This window comes from Ranitomeya variabilis, chromosome 1, assembly GCF_051348905.1.
Source record: "Ranitomeya variabilis isolate aRanVar5 chromosome 1, aRanVar5.hap1, whole genome shotgun sequence".
NCBI lineage: Eukaryota > Metazoa > Chordata > Amphibia > Anura > Dendrobatidae > Ranitomeya > Ranitomeya variabilis.
The window spans coordinates 155,495,728-155,517,927 of record NC_135232.1 but is presented as its reverse complement, the minus strand read 5'-3'; the positions used below and the strand labels follow the sequence as shown (position 1 = coordinate 155,517,927).

The window sequence follows — 22,200 nt, the reverse complement described above, 5'->3', positions numbered from 1 at the left end:
TGTGGCGCAGTGTGGACCTGCATGTTCAGTGTGGACTTCTGTGTGCAGTGTGAATATTTGTGTGCAGTGTGGACGTCTGTGTGTGGTGTGGACATACATGTTCAGTGTGGATGTCTGTGTGCAGTATGGATATCTGTGTGCAGCATGGACATGCATGTTTAGTGTGGACATCTGTGTGCAGTGTGGACATTTATGTGCAGTGTGGGCATCTGTGTGCAGTATGGATATCCGTGTGCAGTGTCAACATGCATGTTCAGTGTGGACCTCTGTGTGCAGTGTTAACATGCATGTTCAGTGTGCAGTGTGGATATATTTGTCCAGTGTGGATGTCTGTGTTCAGTATGGATATCTGTGTGCAGCATGGACATGCATGTTTAGTGTGGACATTTGTGTGCAGTGTGGACATTTATGTTCAGTGTGAACAGTGTGGGCATCAGTGTGCAGTATGGATATACGTGTCTAGCGTGGACATGCATGTTCATTGTGGACTTCTGTGTGCAGAGTGGATATCTGTGTGCAGTGTGGACATACATGTTCAGGTGTGCACTGTGGATATATTTGTGCAGTGCAGTCATCTGTGTGTGGTGTGGAAATGTATGCTCAGTGTGGACATCTGTGTGCAGTGTGAACATGCATGTGCAGTGTGGACATTTGTGTTTAGTGTGGACGTCTGTGTGCAGTGTGGGCATGCATGCTCCCTGTGGACATCTGTGTACAGTATGGATATCTGTGTGCAGTGTTGACATGTATGTTCAGTGTGCAGTGTGGATATATTTGTGCAGTGTGGACATCTGTGTGCAGTGTAGGCGTCTGTGTGCAGTATAAATATCTGTATGCATTGTGGACATGAATGTTCAGTATCGAAGTCTGTCCGCACTGTGGACAACTGTGTTTAGTGTGGATGTCTGTGTGCAGTATGGATAACTGTGTGCAGTGTGGACATGCATACTCAGTGTGCATACATTTGTGCAGTGTGGATATCTGTGTGCAGTGTAGACGTCTGTATGCTGTATGGATATCTGTGTGCACTGTCGACACGTATGTTTAGTGTGGACTTCTGTGTGCAGTGTGGACACACATGTTCAATGTGGACTTCTGTGTGCAGTGTGGATGTCTGTGCAGTATGGATAACTGTGTGCTGTGTGGACATGCATGTTCAGTGTGGACATCTATATATATATTCAGAGTGGGCATCTGTGTGCAGTGTGGATGTCTGTGTGCAGTATGGATATCTGTGTGCATTGTGGACATGCATGTTCAGTGTGGATATCTGTGTGCAGTGTGGATATCTGTGCAGTGTAGACATGCATGATCAGTATGGGCATCTGTGTGCAGTGTGGACATATGTGTGCAATATGGATATCTGCAGTGTTTACATGCATGTGCAGTGTGGATATATTTCTGCAGTGTGGACATTGGTGTGCAGTGTAGATATCTGTGTGCAGTGTGGACATGCGTGTACAGTATGGATATCTGTGTGAACATGTATGTTCAGTGTGCAGTGTGGACATTGGTGTGCAATATGGATATCTATGTGCAATGTGGATATCTGTGTGCAGTGTGGACATCTGTGTGTAGTATGGATATCTGTGTGCAGTGTGGACATGCATGTTCAGTGTGGACATGCATGTTCAGTGTGGACATCTGTGTGCAGTGTGGACGTCTCTGTGCTGCATAGATATCTGTGTGCAGTGTGGACATGCATGTTCAGTGTGGACATCTGTGTGCAGTGTGGACATCTGTATGCAGTGTGAACAGTATGGACGTTTGTGTGCAGTATGGATATCTGTGTGCAGTGTGGAGGTCTGTGTGCAGTGTGGATATCTGTCTGCAGTGTGGACATGCATGTTCAGTGTGCATATATTTGTGCAGTGTGGACGTCTGTGTGCTGTATGGATATCTGTGTGCATTGTGGGCATGTATGTTTAGTGTGGACTTCTGTGTGGTGTGGACACACATGTTCAATGTGGACTTTTGTGTGCAGTGTGGATGTCTGTGTACAGTATGGATATCTGTGCAGTGGGGACATGCATGTTTAGTGTGGAATTATGTGTGCAGTGTGGATATGCATGTTCATTGTGCAGTGTGAATTTATTTGTGCAGTGTAGACATCTGTGTGGTGTGGACATCTGTCTGCGGTGTGGATGTGTGTGCAGTGTGGATGTCTGTGTGCAGTGTGGATGTCTGTGTGCGGTGTGGATGTGTGTGCGGTGTGGATATCTGTGTGCAGTGTGGATGTCCGAGTGCAGTGTGGATGTCCGAGTGCAGTGTGGATGTCCGAGTGCAGTGTGGATGTCCGAGTGCAGTGTGGATGTCCGAGTGCAGTGTGGATGTCCGAGTGCAGTGTGGATGTCCGAGTGCAGTGTGGATGTCCGAGTGCAGTGTGGATGTCCGAGTGCAGTGTGGATGTCCGAGTGCAGTGTGGATGTCCGAGTGCAGTGTGGATGTCCGAGTGCAGTGTGGATGTCCGAGTGCAGTGTGGATGTCCGAGTGCAGTGTGGATGTCCGAGTGCAGTGTGGATGTCCGAGTGCAGTGTGGATGTCCGAGTGCAGTGTGGATGTCCGTGTGCAGTGTGGATGTCCGTGTGCAGTGTGGATGTCCGAGTGAAGTGTGGATGTCCGAGTGCAGGGTGTAGTGATGTGTCGTTCGCGAACGAGCCGACACAAAGAGCCGGCTTCCTGCTGTGAACGATGGGAGCCGGCACGCCAGTGAGAGTCACTAAAATTCCTGAATGGCTCTCACTGGGCGTAAAATCCTGGACTTCGGGAGGCATAACTCCGCCCACCTGATCAAAACCCCGCCTACTCTTCAATTTAATTGGCTCTAAGAAGTGGGCGGAGTTTCTGCGGTAGGTGGGCGGAGTTTCGGACACCTGAACAGCTATTCAATAGGGATCCATTTAGGATCCAAAAAGAGCCGTTTTGTGAGCCGAAAGAGCCGGACTGCCCATCACTAGCAGGGTGGATGTCCGAGTGCAGGGTGGATGTCCGAGTGCAGGGTGGATGTCCAAGTGCAGGGTGGATGTCCGAGTGCAGGGTGGATGTCCGAGTGCAGGGTGGATGTCCGAGTGCAGGGTGGATGTCCGAGTGCAGGGTGGATGTCCGAGTGCAGGGTGGATGTCCGAGTGCAGGGTGGATGTCCGAGTGCAGGGTGGATGTCCGAGTGCAGGGTGGATGTCCGAGTGCAGGGTGGATGTCCGAGTGCAGGGTGGATGTCCGAGAGCAGGGTGGATGTCCGAGAGCAGGGTGGATGTGTACAGTGTGGATGTTCGTGTGCAGTGTGGATGTCCGAATGCAGTGTGGATGTGTGCATTATGGATGTCTGTGTGCAGTATGGATATGTGTGCATTGTGGACATGTATAGTGTGGACTTCTGTGTGCAGTGTGGACACCATTGTTCAATGTAGACTTCTGTGTGCAGTGTGGATGTCTGTGTACAGTATGGATATGCATGTTCATTGTGCAGTGTGAATTTATTTGTGCAGTGTGGACGTATGTGTGGTGTAGACATGCATGTTCAGTGTGGACATCTGTGTGCAGTGTTTACACGCATGTTCAGTGTGGATATCTGTGTGCAGTGTGGATGTCTGTGTGCGGTGTGGATGTGTGTGTGCAGTGTCGATGTGTGTGGATATCTGTGTGCAGTGTGGATGTGTGCAGTGTGGATGTCCGAGTGCAGTGTGGATGTCCGAGTGCAGGGTGGATGTCTGTGTGCAGTGTGGATGTGTGCAGTGCTAATGTTCATGTGCAGCGTGGATGTCCGAGTGTATTGTGGATGTCCGAATGCAGTGTGGATGTGTGCAGTATGGATGTCTGTGTGCAGTGTGAATATCTGTGTGCATTGTGGACATGTATGTTTAGTGTGGACATCTGTGTGCAGTGTTTACACGCATGTTCAGTGTGGATATCTGTGTGCTGTGTGGACATCTGTGTGCGGTGTTGATGTGTGTATGGGAGTGCAGTGTGGATATCTGTGTGCAGTGTGGATATCTGTGTGCAGTGTGGATGTGTGCAGTGTGGATGTGTGCGCGGTGTATCTGAGTGCAGTGCGGATGTCTGAGTGCAGTGCGGATGTCTGAGTGCAGTGTGGATGTGAGTGCAGTGTGGATGTCTGAGTGCAGTGTGGATGTCTGAGTGCAGTGTGGATGTGTACAGTGTGGATGTGTACAGTGTGGATGTGTACAGTGTGGATGTCTGAGTGCAGTGTGGATGTGTGCAGTGTGGACATCTGTGTGCATTGTGGACATGTATGTTTAGTGTGGACTTCTGTGTGCAGTGTGGATGTCTGTGTACAGTATGGATATCTGTGTGCAGTGGCTACATGCATGTTCAGTGTGGAATTCTGTGTGCAGTGCAGATTATGCATGTTCATTGTGCAGCGTTGATTTATTTGTGCAGTGTGGACGTCTGTATGCAGTGTGGACGTCTGTGTGCAGTGTGGACGTGTATGCAGTGTGGATGTATGTGCAGTGTGGATGTGTGTGCAGTGTGGATATCTGTGTGCAGTGTGGATGTCTGTGTGCAGTGTGGATGTCTGTGTGCAGTGTGGATGTCTGTGTGCAGTGTGGATGTGAGTGCAGTGTGGATGTCCGAGTGCAGTGTGGATGTCCGAGTGCAGTGTGGATGTCCGAGTGCAGTGTGGATGTCTGTTTGCAGTGTGGATGTCTGTGTGCAGTGTGGATGTCTGTGTGCAGTGTGGATATCTGTGTGCAGTATGGATGTCTGTGTGCAGTGTGGATGTCCGAGTGCAGTGTGGATGTGAGTGCAGTGTGGATGTCCGAGTGCAGTGTGAATGTGTACAGTGTGGATGTGTACAGTGTGGATGTGTACAGTCTGGATGTCTGAGTGCAGTGTGGATGTCTGAGTGCAGTGTGGATGTCTGAGTGCAGTGTGGATGTGTAGTGTGGCAGTGTGGACATCTGTGTGCATTGTGGACATGTATGTTTAGTGTGGACTTCTGTGTGCAGTGTGGATGTCTGTGTACAGTATGGATATCTGTGTGCAGTGGCTACATGCATGTTCAGTGTGGAATTCTGTGTGCAGTGCAGATTATGCATGTTCATTGTGCAGCGTTGTTGATTTATTTGTGCAGTGTGGACGTCTGTATGCAGTGTGGACGTCTGTGTGCAGTGTGGACGTGTATGCAGTGTGGATGTATGTGCAGTGTGGATGTGTGTGCAGTGTGGATATCTGTGTGCAGTGTGGATGTCTGTGTGCAGTGTGGATGTCTGTGTGCAGTGTGGATATCTGTGTGCAGTGCGGATGTCTGAGTGCAGTGTGGATGTCTGAGTGCAGTGTGGATGTGTACAGTGTGGATGTGTACAGTGTGGATGTGTAGTGTGGATGTCTGAGTGCAGTGTGGATGTCTGAGTGCAGTGTGGATGTCTGAGTGCAGTGTGGATGTGTAGTGTGGATGTGTGCAGTGTGGACATCTGTGTGCATTGTGGACATGTATGTTTAGTGTGGACTTCTGTGTGCAGTGTGGATGTCTGTGTACAGTATGGATATCTGTGTGCAGTGGCTACATGCATGTTCAGTGTGGAATTCTGTGTGCAGTGCAGATTATGCATGTTCATTGTGCAGCGTTGTTGATTTATTTGTGCAGTGTGGACGTCTGTATGCAGTGTGGACGTCTGTGTGCAGTGTGGACGTGTATGCAGTGTGGATGTATGTGCAGTGTGGATGTGTGTGCAGTGTGGATGTCTGTGTGCAGTGTGGATGTCTGTGTGCAGTGTGGATGTCTGTGTGCAGTGTGGATGTCTGTGTGCAGTGTGGATATCTGTGTGCAGTGTGGATGTCTGTGTGCAGTATGGATGTCTGTGTGCAGTGTGGATGTCCGAGTGCAGTGTGGATGTCCGAGTGCAGTGTGGATGTCCGAGTGCAGTGTGGATGTGTACAGTGTGGATGTGTACAGTGTGGATGTGTACAGTGTGGATGTGTACAGTGTGGATGTGTACAGTGTGGATGTCTGAGTGCAGTGTGGATGTGTAGTGTGGATGTGTGCAGTGTGGACATCTGTGTGCATTGTGGACATCTGTGTGCATTGTGGACATGTATGTTTAGTGTGGACTTCTGTGTGCAGTGTGGATGTCTGTGTACAGTATGGATATCTGTGTGCAGTGGCTACATGCATGTTCAGTGTGGATGTCTGCGTGCAGTGTGGGTGTCTGCGTGCAGTGTGGGTGTCTGCGTGCAGTGTGGGTGTCTGCGTGCAGTGTGGGTGTCTAAGTGCAGTGTGGATGTGTGCAGTGCGGATGCCCGAGTGCAGTGTGGATGTCCGAGTGCAGGGTGGATGTGTATAGTGTGGATGTCTGAGTGCAGTCTGGATGTCTGAGTGCAGTGGGGATGTCTGAGTGCAGTGGGGATGTCTGAGTGCACTGGGGATGTCTGCGTGCACTGGGGATGTCTGCGTGCACTGGGGATGTCTGCGTGCACTGGGGATGTCTGCGTGCACTGGGGATGTCTGCGTGCACTGGGGATGTCTGCGTGCACTGGGGATGTCTGTGTGCAGTGTGGATGTCTGAGTTCAGTGTGGATGAGTGCAGTGTGGATGTGTGCAGTGCGGATGCCCAAGTGCAGTGTGGATATCCGAGTGCAGGGTGGATGTGCATAGTGTGGATGTCTGAGTGCACTGTGGATGTCTGAGTGCAGGGTGGAAATCCATGTGTTGCTGAGTTATGACCCTGCAGGGTTTCCAGTGGCTGGTGATGGAGCAGAATGCAGCTTGGAAAGGGTTAATCTCCAGTGCCAGGAGCTGCACTTCCCTGGCTGCATGTTGCCTGCTAAGCATCCAGATTTCAGAGTAATTCAATTAGTCCGGCTTTCGGGAAGGTGGGGACATTTTTGTTGGCCGCCTGGCACCGCCTGTTTCTCATGTTGCACACCAATCCTGTTGCAGTGAAGAAAAAAAGGGAGCGCGAGACTGTGGAAATGTCTCAGCAGCACACGGCAGCTCTCGCCTGGAGTGGCTGCTCGGGGCTCTGCGCGCCCCCCCTCTGCTGCCTAGTAAAGTGCACGAGCTGTGCCGTGAGCCTCTGCTGAGCGCATCATCTGGAGACCAGAGCTGTACCTGCTCCCCGCCGCGGGAGTCAGCGCCCACCCTCCTCTATACAGCGCCCGGCTGCCGCACCTCTCCTCCTATATACAGCGCCCGGCTGCCGCACCTCTCCTCCTATATACAGCGCCCGGCTGCCGCACACAGGACCGCACAGGCTGACATGCCTGCTCCACGCCACAGCTCTAGCAGTGAGTCTTTGTGAGGGGTGGGACTTTTTGGAGGGGCTCTTACTCCATCCTACTACATTTTTTCCTCCTTGTCTGTTAACCCTTCCGTCGCTGCCTAGCCTCTCCTCTTGCTGATCAGTACAATAAGTTTTTTTCCTCCCTCTTTGCCTTCCTCCCCGAGCCTGGGAGCAGCTGCAGGTCCTGCCAGGCTGAGGCACAAGAGCTTTTCATGTGTCTGATGCTGGAGATCGTGGCTCATTTTATTTATTTCAAACTGTTTCCTGCTCTTACAAGTTGATCTCCTGGGGACTGGCCGAAAAAAAAAAAAAAAAAAACCCCTGAAAAAAAAGAGTGACTTTTCCCCTCCTGTTGATGCCTGGGGCAGTATCTGGACCTCATCTTTATGTATGTGGCTGTTTTATGCAGAAGACTTGGATGCATTTCCAGGAGTTTGTTGTTTTTTCTTATTTTTTTTTCCCCCAAATATAAAACGATTTAATTTGCATCCTGCGCATGGAGTTTGGATGTAAGACATCACACGGCTTGTAGGATTGTTCGATTTCTTCTTACCTCTCAAGCAATCACCCAAGGACAGAGGCGGGGGGTGAGGATACATAAGGTACCCCCAAAGACGCAGCCTCTCCACACTGCAGAACATCTTCCTTCCAGTAGAAGCTTTGGAGATGGCAGTTGCAGGATTCCCTTCAGATACAGAGAGGCTCTTGGACTTGGTATCCGGGGTGTAAGTTTGGCGTCAGCGAGACCCTTCATCTAGAGCTTCTCCTTCTTCCTTGACATTGTCCAAGCCTTTTATCCAGCAAGTGCCACAAACACCAGTCCCCGCGTCCCAGCACTTATATACAGTAACTTTCTACAGCAGGAGAGCTGGCCACCCTTCCTGGACTGCACAGACCCCAGTCCAGCTGTTCCTTTATGAACCCCTGATACTTTTCCTTGAGTTTCGCAGGAGGGGTTGGCATCTGGACCGTGGTGCGCCTGAGGTGGCCCCCGGGGAATGTGTCCCTTGTTCCTTTGCCCTGCTGTGTGTGCAGGGAGCGCTGTGTGAATGTGCACCGCCCTGCTACTCCTGCTCTCAGCAGCAGCAGCCCTTCGGCCTCCAGCACCTCCCTGAGCCAAGCTGTCCATCCCATTGCAGCGGCGGTGTCCCTGACACATTCGTACAACCTTTCCTATTAACTCGGAGAAAAGCAGCCCAGCTGTTCCAGCGAAACCCGGAGCCCGTTGCCGCTCCGCGCCTCTTATTCGTCTGCGTTTGCTCCTCTCGCGCCCCCTCTTTTTGGCCGGGAGTGATGTTGCACGTGGAGATGTTGACGCTTCTGTCTCTGCTACTCTGGATGTGTGTGTGCAGCCAGGATCCTGGCTCCAAGGTGGTTGCTGATCGCTATGCGGTGTACTGGAACAGCACCAACCCCAGGTAAGGAGGGGGGTGGCTGAGCGCTGAGACGCCGCTCTGTACGAAACACACGCTGTCCAAATCCGGCTGCAGCAGCATGGAGGCTGTATTGATCTGAGCGCCGTACCAGCGACATATTCTGGCTGAATGATTGTGGAGTAACATGTCACTTTTAATATTGTATTCAATTCCATTCTTTTTTTTTTTGCACGGTATCGCAGCTATGGACTATACAGTTTAATCAGTACAAAGTCTTGATGTGTGCAGTACAGTCTATAGAAACTCAATGCTTTGTACTATAGAGGCGACAGTCCCTTTATTAATGCCTTGGAATCAGCCATGGTATTGTTACCATCTTTTCAGTTAGCCATTAAAAGGTATCAACCACTGAGGACTCTCCATTCTATCAGTCAGAGACCAGGTAAGCATTAGCAGTGACTGGCCAAGCTTTCCAATATCAGATCTGCATCCGCTTTCATCTCTGCTCCCATCTTCCGCTTACTTGGTATTATCATGCAGCAGGCAGATTTACATAGGGCGAGTAAAAGTTACAGCACCTTGCCAGACTTGTGATTTCAATTTAATTCCTCTTACATATAAGATTACAAAAAAAAAAAAGATAAGTTGTAAGAAGCGGTTGGTCCAAGTAATAATTAACTATGTGCATTTTTAGGAAAGTTTTCAGCCACGTTCCCTCCCCCACCGGCTGTCTGATGGCTGCTCATTGACAGTGGAGCAGTATAACAACCCTTAATTGAACAAACTCCTATCGATCTGTCAGACTCCACTAGTGTTTTCATTCCTTACGGATCCTGCCTCCCCCATGTAGAAAGTACATTTCTCTGAAACATAATGAAGCTTTGAAGCCAAATATCTCGGTCATCCGATCGGCTACTAATTAACTCTACATAAACATGTGTTTTTTTTTTTTCCCCCCTGGAAGTTAGATTTCTTTTTTTTAAATGTGCACCCCAAACTGCAGCTGCTTTGGTTAAAGATGATTAGCACCGTGAAATATGAGAGTAGGAATACATTTTCAAATGCCAGGGCAAATTAGGCCGGAAATAATAACCATCAATGTGATTAAAAGTGCATTAGTCTTAGGGCTTAGTGCAAGGTATTGTAAAATAAACTTGAATAAAAGTTTTATGGAGACGCCCGGGCAATAACTTTCTTGAGTTATGGGGACCGGTGTTGGAGGCAGCAGTTTTTATTGTTTTGTAAGTTAGGGGTTTTTTTTCTATACTTTTTTTCTTACCCGCCTAGCTGCACTGGTATAAAATTACATTCCTTTTTATAAATGGTGACCATATGTTTGACAAAGTCACCTGGCTCCTATATTATTGTCTTGTTAAAACAGATGTGAACCAAATCCTTCTTTACCTTTCAGCCTGGCTGAGGAGGACATTTTATCGAGGGTTATCTACGTTATATGCCTGTGATACTGCTGTTTAGTTTGAGATTAGTACATTGATTTTTGTCACAGGTCATGTTTTTTAATAGATCAGAATAGCCTGCAGAAAAATCTCTTGCTCAAGAGGGAGCTGTGGAATAATCTCCCAAGTTAACAGCGTTTGCAGTTGATACCAAAGAGCTAGCAACAGCTGAGAGAAAATGGACTTTAAAGTAGATTTTTTTTCTTATAGGAATAGGGGGCAAGTTATAGACACCCAATTTTAGGTGGTAGGTAGCGTTGCAATGCAAACGGTGAATTACGCGGATACATCAGGGTCCTACAAAAAATGTCAAGGACAAAAAAAAACTTAATTGATACATCAACAATAAGATTTCTTAAAAATATTCCTCTCCATCCATACAGGAAAGATATAAATCTTTGTACCATGATAGCCGGGAGATAGTTAAATATTAAGATTTTGAGAGTCCTCGGTAGTTGATACCTTTTTAACTTTTGTCAGCCATTAAAAAGTATCAACCGCTGAGGACTCTCAAAACTTAATATTTTTCCTCTCCATCCAGAATCCCATCTGTCCCGTAGATACTTAACACCTGATATAGCATGTTATTAATGGGGCCACGTCTCGTAGGGTGACCAGCTTTGGAGCACTGAGTGAAAGTCGTGGTTAAGCTGGGGCACGTCAGGCAGGATTCTCTCGGTAAATTTAAAAGCAAGGCCAAAATGTGCTTTCATTTTCCTTGGGAAATGCCAGGCAGAATCTGGATTTTATTAAATGCCTTTCAAAGTTCATTAATTGCACTGTAAAACATGCAAACAACTGATAAGAACATTTCTTTTGTTCTGAAACGTCAAGATACAAATTAATGAGTGTAGTCGTTTTGCTTTGTAGACACAACCCCATGTAATAAAACAGGAGTGCTAGTGAAAGTCTGAACAAGGGAGCACTACTGTGGCTGCCAGGATTTATATGATATATGGTGAAGCTTAAGTTTTTAAGAGCATTGATGTTTCCCACCTCCCAACTTGGACAGACAGCCATACAAAAAAAAAAGGTAGAATGGAAAAATAAAAGGAAAGTTTAGTAAAATAACCCAAGCCTGATATTCCGAAAGTTTCAAATGATTATTCTAGAAATATAATCCTGAGTCATCCACGGCTACTTCAAGGTACAGTAAGTTCTGGCATCTATTATAACTTATATTAACAACCTGATGAATCTTCTAAGTCGATTTTTAGTTCAACATCCTTCCTATGCAGAAAATGGGTTTGAAGAAGCATTAATGAACTTTTTTGACTTTTTGCCAAAAAGCTGCTGTAATAATTAAAAATGTCTGGTCCAAAATGTGTCTGCCTGGGATTGTGAAATATTGCATCCATAACAAATCATTAATATAAGTCAGGCTTGTCAATTAGCAATATGCAGAAGTCATAGCATTCGTCTCACAAGCCTGACACCAGCAAAGAAAGATTATTTTTGTATCCTGCTTGAGTGAATGTGTTTAAGTTCTTCTGTAACCTCGTAACCTAGTTTTTTTAGCTGAATCTACGTGCTTTCTCCAACAATATCCTCCAGATTTCTGCAATAGTCGTTATGTGCTGAGACTCTACCAGTGCTAAATTATTACCTAGGCTGACAACACTATTTAAGACTCACCATAGCTGGCTATTAAGTTGGGTTACTTGTCAAATGCCTCTTTCTTTTCCTCGCTCATTTTTCTATTATTATATATATATATATATATATATATATATATATATATATATATATATTTTAGAAAAATTGCCAGCAAAATTGTTTATTTTCCTTGCTCTGTCCACCTCACCATGTCAAGGAAAGGTGACTTCCAAGGTCATGGACTTTTTACGTCATTACGGCCATATTGCCTTCCTTTGCCCTCATATAGCTTTGCTGTGTTAGTTCTTATTGTATGGGCAAATTGCTTTTCTGTGTTTCATAACTGATGTAACAATGGAAGTAATGTGTTACGCATGTGCAGGAAAGTATACTGATTTCAATCCCTTTCTCCTTGCAGTCAGTTTCCAGAATACAAAGCAGTTTGATTACTACTCCTTGCATGGCTGGATATTGAAATAGCTTTGTTTCAGCTAAATTCTTCTAAGTCTGTCTCTCGATACCTGCAGAACCAGGTTTATACTTGCTCTGGGCTTGTTTTCAAGATTTGGAAATCTTTGGAGGGCAGCAAGTTAAAATAAATAGTCGCATTCGTGATACATTGGTTCCTGCTTCCAACTTCCAGAGGGGTTTTTGATTTGGCAATTTCAATTTGAGGGACAAAGAGACCTACAGCCCAATAAATTTTTCATGATTAAAAGTGTAGCAGTAGTGTTCTCAGAAGTTCATTACATGCAGCTTGCTGGCTTTAATAGTGTTACTCTAGCCTGTTAGAGCTTTGAAAGAATACCTTGGTTATTTCAAATGGGTTCCTGTAGCAGACTTCTATTTTCCCCTTGTGAATCCCATGCAATCAACAGTAGTTTTACAGACCTCATCCTTTGAAGGAAGGGCACCTAGTTAAGGGTAAATTACCCTTCTGTAATTCTTCCTATTTAATCTTTTGCAAATGCCCGTAATGAAAGCTCTACATTCCACCCAGTGGCCCCGTTTCCTGTTGTAGAGGGACAGATAAAGATGAGTCTTTCTTTCTGTCCCCTGTTGCTATGGACCCAGCAATCTACCAGCTCCATGCTGGGCTGCGAAAATGAATGAATACAATTAGTGCTTAAGAAAAGTTGGCTTGTTACATTTTTATTTTTTTTTCAGAACCTCCATAGACAATCACACATGTGTACATCCAGGAGTTTTGCTTTTTCAATCATTTACATTGGTAGTTAAAAAAAAAAAAAAAATTCATCCTCAAAATGTTTTTGGAAGAACTTACACTTCAATTACGCAGATACTAAAATTAGGACCTTCCTGTGAAGTCTTACAGTTAGTCATCTCTCTTTCTCTCTTTTTTTTTTTTTCTGAGTATGACCTTTCGAAGAGGGAACTTTTTGAGTCAGTTAAGAGTTATTCAATTTATAATGTCTAGGGATATATATAAAAAATTATATGACAAGGGCCAGGAATAAGAGCATAAAATGTGTACACTAATTTTAATGATGCCAATAACTAGCTAATATCCGTTGCTATCGTATCACCGAGTCCCGAGAGGAGGGCTGCTTGCCTTGGAGGTATGGAGAAAAGCCATCACCCAATGCTAGGGCAGCACTGTTTTCTATGGCACTGTAGATGTCATACCGAAGAAAATAACTCAAGACACTAAAACTTTATAGCAAAAAAAACAGGAAGCTTGGATATGAACTCGCTCACTGTCTGCTCGGTGAAATATGTCTTCTATAATTAAGTGACAAACTCAACAAATTGAGGTTTTAAGGTGACTTGAAATGGTGAAGGTGACGTCTAATCTTCATTTTTATGATTTTAGCATTAACTTATTTAATAAAGTGCCAGTGAAAAATATCCAAGAAAGCTACAGAAAATATTTAATACTTAGCATGAAAAGAGCGTTATTGATCATATTGGCTAGATTATATTTTTCGGAGTGATAATTATTGTTCGATTCTTAATAGTTGAAGTGCCGATGGGTTAATATCTTAATAGATCTAATTATTTCACTTCCGATAGTAGTAATAGTTTTCCATATAAGGCTGTAGTCAATATTTGGTTCTTCTGTAAAGCAACGTTATTAGCTCTGTCCTCTTCTCTGCATACTTCGGGCAGGATGGGGACACGTACACAGATTTAGAAAATGCCAAAATGTAGTTTTATACACTGACTTGGACCGGTCGAGGGTAAATAATATTGAGTCTGGTCTGCAGAAACGTAGCAGAGCTGAATTTGGCATTTAGCTGTTTATTTTGAGCACTTAGTCAAGATGCTGTAGGCTTACCTACATTCATACGTGAAGCTACTGCAAACACATAATGCAAAATGCTGAATGACCATATCCTCTCTGTCATTACATTTGTTTCATTATTACATTGTACTACTAGACATCTAGAGAGAAGTTCCCTGAACGTATCTTAATCTGAAGAAAGTCATCAGAAGAGGATATTATCGTCTTGTATGTTATTTAAACACAAAATGGCTTCCCTGGATATTTTTTAAAGATGGCCGCTCGATGTCTTAGGAGTTCCATAAATGGAGAATGCTTGTCAGATTAATGGGACTGAAGGCAGGAGAGATCCTGGTGGAGAACGTCAGCACTAGCACGCCTGAAATCCTTCTCATTTGCAAACCTATTTTTTTGGCAATGTAAAAATGGTAGTGTGTTCCAAGTGAGATTGTTAAAAGTATATTCCAAGGTTTTATAGTAGATATTTCCACCAATTATTTCCTTCCTTCATAAAACATAATAGTATGTGATCCCCGGTCTTTAAATTTTGCAGATTATATTTCAGAAATCTTCCCGAGAGCACAGCAAGGTAGTGAGGTGGTACCTTGCAATTTTTATTTTTCTTATTGTACAAAATAAACATAAATTGCATGAAATCTGATCTGACGTGCATTGTCTGGCTCCAGAAATGGAAGAATAAATTAAATACATTTTACTTAGGGGTCAGGTACAGTTACAGCTAAATATGCAATAATTGTATTGACTGGAAAGACATATGTCTACAGCTAATGACCACTTACACTCCCAGATCCTGAATTCTATGTTGTAAGGTATTGAACCAAATAATTAAAATAATTTATTGTCGTTAAGGACTTTTAATCAAAGTTAACAAATAATGCTAATGCGACGTCTCCACAACCATATCAGGGCACTTTAGAGACTATTCTGTTCCAAGGAAAAGTCATTTTAAGTCTATACATGTGCTATATTCCCTTCAGTAAATATTTAGAGGGGGGGGGCAAACCAATCTAATTTATTATGTATACATTCATATCCCTCGACTATATGTAGAAACATTTCCAAAGTGGAAATCTTCATATTGCAGAGCAGGAAAACCCTAGAAAACACAGTAATGTATCATGAAGAGTGTGCTCAAGTACGAAGTTAGCTCTGCTGCAGATGACTAATGCAGGTCCGCTATATATATATATATGTGTGTGTATATATATATATATATATATGTGTGTGTGTATATATATATATATATATATATATATATATATATATATATATATATATATATATATATATATATATATATATATATAATCAATTTTGCCTTTTATTCTTTTTCTATGATACAATAAGTCTCTTTAGTGTTTATCTGAACCAGATAGGAGAATATGGTGATGTATGACAGTTCCCTATATACCTATATAACTAATATGTATATTTAGAATCTTACATATACAGCCGTCCTGAGTTAATGTATTTCACTACTTGATTATCTGAGTAAAGAAATAATATGACGAAGTTTGATCTGTAAACTCCATAAGAACATAATAAATAGGAGAAATATTTGTACCATGATGATATGTGCCAGGAGTATTAAGGCAAAGTGTACCATTCCCAGTATACTCTGATACTGGTTTTATTCACTGGCTGCCCAAACACATAATCTCATGTGTGCAATATGTGTATTATAACCATGGAAATAGGAAATGCCCATACTGCTGTTTAAAGGAATCATCCCCTATCGGGTGATCTTTAAATATAGATTTCCGCTTCCATTTTGGATTGGCAATAGTACTGGGCAGATGGCCATTAGAGATGAAATTTAGTCTTTCTGATAATATTTTCCTGTTTAATTGTGTGAACAGGACAAATCTCCCAAATCTTACTTTGTCTGCTCATGTTGCAAAGTGCTCTTGAGGTTTCTATTTCCAACTGTCCTGTAAGTTATTAGTGTCTGTCAAAGCCATAATTGCCGCTAGTTCCTTGCTCTCTGTTCGAAAAATGCAGCAAATAGAGAAAGCAAATGAAAGGCATTTTTTTGTCACAGCGGCACTGCACTGTGCAAAGCTTACCCTTGGCCTTATTTCTTTTTATGAAAGTTTGCATAATTTAGTATTACATTATTAAGTCGCACCACGTGGAGGGTTTAATAATATAAGATGTATTTTAATTATATACTTGGAATTATTACACAGTAATTATGAGAACCCACATTTTGCACAACGTTCTGCAGTAGTTAAAAGTTGGTTCCACTGCAAATAAAGAGATTCTCAGCCTCTTGAATGATAAGCGTTCGTAATGAAGATTAGTTTGGGTGCACACGTCTGGACACACAACGACCTCATCTGTGGGTTCATGGTGCACTATTTGCTCATCTATTGCTGTAGATTAATTTAGATTATTTTTTTACAGTGTATAAATCGCGCGTGTGTGTGTGTGTGTGTGTGTGTGTGTGTGTATACATATATATATATATATGTATATATGTATGTATATGTATGTGTATATATATATATATATATATATATATATATATATATATATATATATATATATATATAATTGAACACAAGGAAACGGAGTAGAAATGTCCAAAACCACATATTTATAAAAAACATTAAATCTTTATTTCTCATAAATTAGACTCAATATAAACAATTATAACACAATATTATGTGCATTGTGCACTAAAAGGAGAGCAACAGGAAGGAGACATGACAAAAACCAAGCACGGTCGGGGGAAACATGGGTCAATCTACGTCCCTTTCTAAATCAGCAGCAATGGAAAGACCCTGATAATATGTATAAGGACCAGCCGGTATCCCACACAGAAAGTAACCTAATTATATTGCTGAATATAGCAAAACAGGATATCAAGCTTACCCATTGCGGTCATACAGGTAGATTACCCCCTCCTTGCTTGGCGCCCCCGTTACAGTGTATAAATCGTGTGTGTGTGTGTGTGTGTGTGTGTGTGTGTGTGTATGTATATATATAATTATGCAGTCACTTACTTTTATGTAGAAGATGGGGGTTTTTTTTGCACTTTTTTAAGTTTTGGGATTACAAAAACATTTTTTTTTTGCTCAGATTCATCATGTGCTATAAATACACACAGTACAGGGGTATAAAAAAAAAAGTGTGTATGTATATGTGTGTGTGTGTGTGTGTGAGAATAATATATATATATATATATATATATATATATATATATTATTCACACACACACACACACACACACACACACACACACACACACACACACACACACACACACACACACACACACACACACGTTCGTACATCTATTTCCCCCCAAAAATGATACCATGATTGTGAATTAATATTGGCTGTTGGTTTGAAGACAAGATTTTTTATACATTTTGCAGTTTCAGTAATATTGTTTTTTTTTTTTTTAAATACACAAAATATACGGTAATGCTCCAATACGAACGTTATCGTCAAAAATGCTCCAATGGCTAGCAGTGTATTCTAAACACTATCCAGTACTCTACAATACTTAGCGTTGTATCTATTCCGAAATTTCTAGGTGGTCATTTTTTTAATTTTTTTTATTGTCATTATTATTTAAAAATTTCCGTTTATTTTCTACATAGTAATGTATGCTCAGATTAATCGGTGCCTCCAACAATAATACCCCACACCCACAAATTAATGGCTCCCTTGTAATATTTTCCATGGCGCGTTGAATTAACACCATGACTATGCATGCTTGGCTTAAAATCTGGGTATTAGGTAAACCTGTGATAATTACAACCTTCTATATCCCGGCTGCCTATTATTTATTTTATTCATGTATTCCCCCTTCTTTATGTGGGTGCCTTGCCAGTCTGGTCGCAATGGCTACAATATTGTCACTGAGCGCTCATTATGGTATGTAAATTTTGTTTGTACAATATTCATTATTGTATTTTAGATTGCGCTCTGATGATCTTTCTTGGTTTAATAGTGCAGCTTTACGAAATCCTTTCGCCCGCTAGCAGCGCTGCGTGAAAAGTTCTTGCCGCCATAAAGCTGGCATTAAGATACGCGTGTGTGATCGCCTCACAATTAAACTTGGAAAAGCGGTATAATCACGTCCCCAAACTTTTGCGTGTGTTTATACGGTTTATGTGCTTTGTCTATGTTTCGGCTTGGCCTCTGCGATGGGTTGGTAGTTGCCTGACATGTATGTGTGTATATATATATATATATATATATATATATATATATATATATATATATATATATATATATATATATATATATATATATATATATATATATATATATATATATATATATATATACGCTAGAGTGTTTGTATCCAGCATAGAGAACTTGATGTAGTGATGAGCTTGTGGCTTTTCATAGAGACTTAAGAGATCATACTGTGCACAGACAGGAGACAAGATGGCGGACTCACTTGATAGGCATTGATTAATAAAACTGGTGACATTAATGTTTTCGAAAGTTCCATAACTCTTCCACTGGCTTCTATTGATTGGAAAGACGAAAACATATTTATTACTTCTTAGTGCTGAAATGCTAATAGTGTTTTTGTCGCTCCCCATAGTATTCCCTGCTGTTCTGGGAAAATAGTGAAGAAATAAAAGCTGCCAAAAAGTGTGTCTCTTTATTACTAATTAATCAGGCAAAAAGGCACCTCACTGACAGAACCAATGTCAGGCTGACAGCCTCTCTGGGATATTTTATTTGAGATACTGTAAAAAAATAAATAAAACTAATTAAATGATTCTCTGGAGGCCTGTGCTCTTAGCTGACATCACAATCCACAGTGGCTTTTTCCAAAAGCGCGACCTGAAACATAGAAGAAGATACCTGAACAGGTCACTCTTTTATGAATTTTTTTAATGTGATTTGTAGGCATGTAGAATAATCATTAATAGCTAATTAACGATTAGGAACTACAATTGATAGTGTCTTGAATATTGTCCAGGTGTCTAATCTGAATCATGACTTTCTGAAAAGTCACCAAACCGGAAACTTGTATATTTTTCATTATATACTGTATGGAACGTAGTGACGGTCTGTCTTCTCTTCATCCTCTACCTTCCTTATCCTGGTTGAACTCCTTGGGGTACCGTCACACATTGAAATTTTCATCGCTGCGACGGTACGATTCGTGACGTCGCAGCGTCGTATAATCATCGCTCCAGCGTCGTAGACTGCGGTCACACGTTGCAATCACGGCGCTGGAGCGATGCCGAAGTCCCCGGGTAACCAGGGTAAACATCGGGTAACTAAGCGCAGGGTCGCGCTTAGTAACCCGATGTTTACCCTGGTTACAAGCGTAAACGTAAAAAAACAAACCGTACATACTCACCCGTCGGTGTCCTTCAGGTCCCTTGCCGTCTGCTTCCTGCTCTGAGTGCAGCCGTACAGTGAGAGCACATCGCAGCACCGCTGCGCTCTGCTCTCACTTTCCGGCCGGCACTCAGAGCAGGAAGCAGACGGCAAGGGACCTGAAGGACACCGACGGGTGAGTATGTACGGTTTGTTTTTTTACGTTTACGCTTGTAACCAGGGTAAACATCGGGTTACTAAGCGCGGCCCTGCGCTTAGTTACCCGATGTTTACCCTGGTTACAAGCGAAGACATCGCTGGATCGCTGTCACACACAACGATCCAGCGATGTCAGCGGGTGATCAAGCGACGAAAGAAAGTTCCAAACGATCTGCTACGACGTACGATTCTCAGCAGGGTCCCTGATCGCTGCTGCGTGTCAGACACTGCGATATCGTAACGATATCGCTAGAACGTCACAAATCGTAACGTCGTAGCGATGGAAATTTCAATGTGTGACGGTACCCTTGGACTTGTGTAATTTTTTTTAACGCCTGTGTGCAACAACATGGTAGCAATATTTCGCTACCTACCTGACTTTTTGGGCTTACGATTCAGTTTTAGGACTTCAGGAACAAGAAGAACCAGAGATTTTTAAGATTACAAATGTAACAAACTTTTACTCCTCTTCATTCATTGATCTTAAGTTTTTATGCATAGAGGTTTGCATTGTCTCTTAACTGGAAAATGCTTCACTTTTCTTGTGAATTAGTAGTTTTCTTGCTGCATCTAATGGTGAAAATTACCAATAATTATGTGTAGGTGTGAAAAAAATGACTGAAAATATATTACACTCCTAAATGTGTGCACAAATTTTGTTATTAAATCACTTTTATGTTCAACTGTATGTTTTCCAAGGGACAAAATTGAGTAAAAAACATAATTCTTTTAGATTGGGCAAAACCTATTTATATTTAGACTACGCCTACATTTTTAGAATTCCATGGGTCCGTAAAAGTGGCGGTATGGACAGATACGTTTCCTGGCATCTCATCGGGGACCCAATAATGCACCAGTTTAATTAAAAAAAAAAATGTTTGACCAAAACTTAAAGCCCCCCCCCCCCCAAACTACCCCCCCCCCCAAACTAACATTCTGCAAAATTGTATGCAGCTTGTCCACACGTATCAGATCCTAGCCACATGGTAGGGCCATTTTCATCACTATGTAACTACCCTACAGTATAGGAATGTTTTAAGACTCTGTTCACATGGTCACTTTTTTTTTTGATGAATTGTATTAGTGGACTTCCCAATTGCAGAACATAATGTAAGGAAAGCTGACGGACCCCATATACAGTATTTAGTATGCTTTGCTTATATAGCGCCATCACATTCCGCAGCTCTTTACATATATTTACACCACTGTCCCCATTGGGGCTCAAGATCTAAATTCTAAGTTGTCCATGGTGGGATTTGAGCCTAGGACTCCAGCTCTGCAAAGCAACAGTGCTAACCACTAAGCAACATTTATGGGACCAATCTGCTCCCTTTTCACACAAAAATGCACAAGAAGCTAGTTCCATTTATCTTTTCTATTCGTTCTAAGTGGAACAGACAAACTGAAAACATATAGAGGCATGTGAGCATAGCCTTAAAATGTCCAAGAAATCCAGGGAAACTGAAGGAAACTTATGCAATCTCCATGTCGAGTTGTTGGATGCAGATCCACGACCCTATTGCTGCAAGGTTACAGTATAAGCACCGAGCCAAAGTGCTGTCCACAGCCACAGTTCTGTTCGATTATCAAGATATAAATAAATGATATGATTATTTTCTAGCCAGGATACTCCCCAGTAGTTACGACTGCATTTCACTTCTCAGATAAGGTTGGCATCATATTTACAACGTTATATTTCTTTTCTTTTTTCCTGTCGTCTGTGTTTTATTCTCGGGAATATAACTCTTAACAAAGAAAGAATATTCAATAAGAATTGTACCACCTGGATTTTATTACATTGTATTTCTTAACAAAGTACAGATGAAAGGAGGTATCCATGTCTGTGAAAATGATTTGCTTTTAAACGACTGTATCTAGAATGGACTGCCAGTTTTGCTACTAGTAAAAATGTACTTCAGCATATTGATGACTTTGCTGTGTTGTTCAATTTTCGTTTTTTGTTAAGGGGAATGAAATACTCCGAAGTAGTAGCTGCCTCTCAGAATCAGCCAGTCAATTTTCGTTTCATCCAGTTGAGTGCTAATTTAGCAATACTTAAAGGTTTCATTGCCTTGTAGTTAATTAGCGCCAAGTAATGAATGCTAACTGAACTATTAGTGCACATTGTCGGCGCACGGCTGTTCTTTGTGTGATTGGAACCATTGCAGATCTGTAACACGTACACACATGTTGGGGTGTTCTAGGATACAATGGTCTGAATGAGTAACGTAATTGTAACAAATACCTAATATTCACATCCGCACTCGTTTTTTACTAATATATTCCATTATGATCACAGTGCTCATAATTAAATTGCCGATATTATATTTTAAGGTCCTCACACCAAGCTAACAAAGGAATATGAGAGATGTGCTATGTCCGTTAGGGGAACAATGAAAGTAATTACACACTCTGCTGTGCCAGACTTAGTCATAAAGTGTTAATAAGCAATGGTGGGTGCAGTTGTGATTTATCTACGCTTTTGTCATATGTGCTCCTGTCTGTCCAGTCTTTTGACAGCTTAATTAAATTACACACTGGATATAAACCCAACAAAGTAAGACACTTAAAAGAAAAAAAAAAAATAAATGTGAGCAAGCTGAAAACTTATCAAGATCGTGTTATCGAGACAATGTCGTATGCCTAGTCTAGGTATAGTGGCCACCCGTTTGTAGCCAAAAGAGACCATCAATTTTAGCTTTGTGACTACCTTCAATTTTGTGGACTCTCTCATCTCTTGTATA

At 42.5% G+C, this 22,200-nt stretch overlaps 1 protein-coding gene across 3 annotated transcripts in view; it reads left to right on the top strand.

Annotated features, from left to right (window-relative positions):
- The first annotated feature begins 6,909 nt into the window (after positions 1–6,909).
- Positions 6,910–22,200, top strand: part of EFNA5 (ephrin A5) — a 553,489-nt gene continuing 538,198 nt past the window's right edge. Inside the window, exon 1 of one of the 3 annotated variants that reach the window (XM_077289986.1) lies at positions 6,910–8,659. In XM_077289986.1, the coding sequence (XP_077146101.1) occupies positions 8,535–8,659 (125 nt within the window). In that variant the 5' untranslated portion in view covers positions 6,910–8,534. The remainder of the gene's footprint in view (positions 8,660–22,200) is intronic. The other 2 variants (XM_077289975.1, XM_077289994.1) reach the window with 2 other exon arrangements.